We start from the raw sequence: 4,133 nt of genomic DNA, 5'->3' as shown, positions 1-4,133 counted from the left end.
TATATATATATATATATATGGTTCTACATGCATTATTACACTAGATATCTCCTCCAAATTTATCTATGCATAATTTGCATATTCCAGAACTCAAAATCTCAAACCTAGTATTAAAAACATTAAACATACTTGTGTTCAAAAAAGTACTCAACCAAAAAAAAGTTATTTGTTTTGTCTAATAATTTATTTAGCTGAATCCTTGAGGAAATTTAAGGAAAACAACAACAAAAAATATATATAATTATTTGGAGGAGAAACAAATGAGTAGTTGGGGCACTTGGAAGAAGTGGAATAATGGATTTAGATATGTATCCACCTCTGCATCTCAATTTCTTCATCATGATCATGATCATCATCATCACCAATTCACCAAACCTAGTAAAATAAATTATTTGTTTTTTTTCTAATCATTTAGCTGAATCCTTGAAGAAATTTTAAGGAGAAAAATGAACTAAAAATATATATAACTATTTGGAGGAGAAACAAATGAGTAGTTGGGGCACTTGGAAGAAGAAGTGGAATAATGGATTAGATATGTATCCACCTTTGCAGCTCAATTCCTTCATCACCATCATCATCATCATCATCATCANATTCCTTCATCACCATCATAATCAATTCATCAACATCATCATCAGCTACCTTTCTACTTTGTCCGTTTCACAACTGAGCAAGCCAAATCCTATCTCTCCCTTTCTCTCTCTTCCATGTGATACACTTCGCTTGGCTTCTTCTTTTCTAACCTCCGTACGTCAAAGTTTCTTCTGGTAAAGTCCATCCTCTTCTCCCTTTTGTCTTTTCGTTTTCCTTCTAAAAAGATTCACTCTCTCCTCCGATTCTCATCTTCCCCCTCTCTCTTTACTTTGCTTCTTTGATTGTGATATCTCTCTTAGCTGATGTTCTTGTCTCTGTAATCCTTGAATTTAGCTACTGTTTATTTCTTGGAGATTTTCATCATCTAAGTTTCTTTAGTTTCACCCAAAGCTTCTGTCTTTAAGCTTATCCAGTTCAGGTTAGATGATAGTTTTCTTGTAGACCAAGCACTCATGTGTTTTATAGTCCTAAGCTTCTTCCTTTTTTTTCTCTACTATTTATGATAAATTCTTGATCTTTGTTAGTATTTCAATGTTTCTCAGGCCTGCTTTTGTGCTCTGTCTCCAAATTTTGAACCACTATTGTCTGATTCCAAATAGGATGGAAGCTTCTACTGGAAAATTACGCAAGAGTAATGCCAATTCAGCTGATCAGAAACATAACCCTAGGTTTCTTGTAGAGGTAAGCTTCTTGTTTTTGCTTACAGCATCTCTTTAACTGTTTGTGTGTATGAACATTGAACACACAAAATTGAATAATGTCTTTTGTCAGGTAAATAACATTGAGAAGCAGCTATGGACATTAATCCATTCAAAGGGTATCTTGCATCCAGATGTGTCTGAATTATACGCGAAAACAGGCTCCACCTACGAGCAAATCTTTAAAAGCAATCTACAGCACGAAGAGCTTCAAGAAGTAGAGTTCTGTCTCTGGAAACTTCACTATAAACACATCGATGAGTTTCGTAAAGGCCTTAAAACAGATGATCATGTCAAGCATATGAAAGCATTCAAGTTGTTTCTGTTAAAAGCAGCTGAGTTTTACCAGAATCTGATTTCCAAAGTCAGAGAATATTACCACAGACTCTCTGAAGAATCTGGAGTACAAAAAGGCAGATTCTTGTGTCATCGTTTCTATATCTGTCTTGGAGATCTTCAAAGGTATAAAGAACAATATCTGAAAACGCAAGAACATCCTAATTGGTCAACTGCAGCTACATACTATCTTGAAGCTGCAGAGTCTTGGCCTGATAGTGGGAATCCTCATAACCAGGTAACTAATTCTTCTTCCACTACTCTGTTTTGTTTTATTGCCATTTCTGAGTGATTCTCTTACATTTGTGTAGCTAGCTGTTGTGGCGACGTATGTTGGTGATGAATTTTTGGCTCTGTATCACTGTGTAAGAAGCTTAGCTGTGAAAGAACCTTTTCCTGGTGCTTTGAACAATCTTCTTTTGTTGTTTGAGAAGGTGATTGATTCACTGATACCTTTCTATATATCTGCAATTGGGTTATCTTTGCCTTACATTGCTCAAAATGCTTTGTTTTATCTACTGCAGAACAGATCTTCTCCTTTGAAGTCTCTGTCTACTGATGCTCAGTTTAACTTCTTAAACCCATCAGAGAGAAATGTTTCTGTGAAGGATTTGTCAAAAGCGGAAGGAGAACTAGTGGCTGGAGTTGATTTATGGCCCCTGGTTGTTCGAACGACTAGCTTCTTTTTCCTCAAAGCCAGGTAAGTTTGGATCATTAGTAACGTTTTCTCATCTTTTAGCTCAAGTTCTTGATAAGCCTTTCTCCAAAACTGTTCTTCTCTTCAATTCTTTCTGGTTTGTTTCAGGTTAGATGAGTTTGGTTGTGCATTTGCCTCAACTATAAGAGAACTGGATGCAGCGTTTGCAGCAAATGATAGAAATGTAGAAGCCATATTGGAGTCTTATCAATTTATGGACACGGCGAGAAAGGGACCTTATAAAATTCTCCAACTTGTTGTGGTTTTCATCTTCATCTTCCACAACTTCGCCGAGGTTAATGGATCAGACAACGTAAAAGAGGAAGATAAGCTAAATTTAGCATTAACTATGGTGTTCATTGTCATGGGGCGAGTTGTTGAGAGATGTTTGAAGACAAGTCCCTTGGATTCTTGCCCTCTCTTACCTGCTCTACTTGTATTTCTAGACTACTTACCGTTTCTGCTTCACAAGGTAGACGAAGAAGAATACAGGTTTGATGAGAAGAGCGAGAGTGCAATATCTTACTTCTTTGGCGAACTTGTTGATTTCTTGAACCGGTTAGAAGTGAAAGGCAAAGACTGCTCTGCAAAAATGTTGGTAGCTCTGTGGGAAGATCATGAACTGAAGTCTTTGGCTCCTCTGGCTCCCATACATGTACTTTTGGATTTCTCACGTCAAATGGATCTAAGAGAGAGTTTTGATAGAGGGAAGGAGCTTCGTCTTCAACGAATTATTAATGCCGCAATTGAGATCACAAGTAGGCAGAAGAAGGGTTCTCAAAAGTGGCTATTCTTTGACAAGCAAAGGACTCAGTTCTACACAGCTTCAGGTGAACTGGAATGCAAAGAAGAACTCTTTCATGGAAATGGAGAGAGTAGTAACAGAAAATGTGTTATAATAGGACCGGTTGAAATCCTTCCTTCTGAGAATGAAAGATCTGTGCCTGCAGAAGAGGAAGAAGTCATTCTTCTCAAGCCGCTCGTAAGGTGTCAATCTGCTCCAATCTATTCTTCTGGTATTGCAACACAGCCACTCAGTTCCGATAGCACAACTTCAGGAAATGTAACAACTACATCCGATGAAAGCCTAAGGCGTACCTTATCACTCGTTGTGAACCATAGCTTAGAGGATAATGGCTCTGAAAGTTTCAGCTTTACGCAAGGCCTTCAGGACACGAATCCACAACATTTGCATCCAGAAGAAGGCACTGTCTCAGGGAGACCTCCATCGCTGAGCGCGTGGGTGGTTGACAAGAACAAAGAGAATGGACGACATGGTTTAAATAAACCAAACGGGTTGGGCCCTATTGATGAAACAGGTCCCGTCTCATCCTTTGATAGTCTCTCTATTAGTAGCAGCCCCGAGCATCCTGCGTCTTCCTATTCACCTCCTACTCCGTCTGCTCCATTACTGCCTGAAGACGTTTCTTGGTTTCATAATGACGTTAGTACTAACAAAGCAGAGAGCTTCTATGACCAGAAAAGATATATGGAACAACCCGGTGTTATGAAGCCATACACAAATCCACCATTTGTTGGGATCTCTTCTTCTGAATGGTTACGTCGGTACAGAGAAAGTCGGAATCTTGGACCAGCCTATTCCTATCAAGCTCAAGGGACAAACAATTTGAGAAACTTCTTGGCTCATGGGTCTTCCAAGATCAGTCTCTTAGCCAAGTACGGGACACCAAACGAACAACCGACGGTCTCTGCTGAAAACCCAACGTTTTACCCTCAGCTCTACATGGAAGAAAATGATTCTAGAGGAGAGAAGCTCTACAACGGTCAACAAAACACAACAAATGCTT

General features: G+C 38.8%; 1 protein-coding gene across 1 annotated transcript in view; it reads left to right on the top strand.

Moving 5' to 3' along the window:
- The window catches only part of LOC104757165 (protein SMG7L), a 4,705-nt gene continuing 1,177 nt past the window's right edge, over positions 606–4,133 (top strand). The window contains exons 1-6 of the mRNA XM_010479892.2: positions 606–1,012; positions 1,137–1,275; positions 1,366–1,866; positions 1,940–2,062; positions 2,153–2,328; positions 2,434–4,020. Coding sequence (XP_010478194.1) covers positions 1,195–1,275; positions 1,366–1,866; positions 1,940–2,062; positions 2,153–2,328; positions 2,434–4,020 — 2,468 coding nt within the window. The 5' untranslated portion in view covers positions 606–1,012; positions 1,137–1,194. The remainder of the gene's footprint in view (positions 1,013–1,136; positions 1,276–1,365; positions 1,867–1,939; positions 2,063–2,152; positions 2,329–2,433; positions 4,021–4,133) is intronic.

This window comes from Camelina sativa, chromosome 17, assembly GCF_000633955.1.
Source record: "Camelina sativa cultivar DH55 chromosome 17, Cs, whole genome shotgun sequence".
Classification (NCBI taxonomy): domain Eukaryota; kingdom Viridiplantae; phylum Streptophyta; class Magnoliopsida; order Brassicales; family Brassicaceae; genus Camelina; species Camelina sativa.
This window is presented reverse-complemented; position numbering and strand designations above follow the sequence as displayed.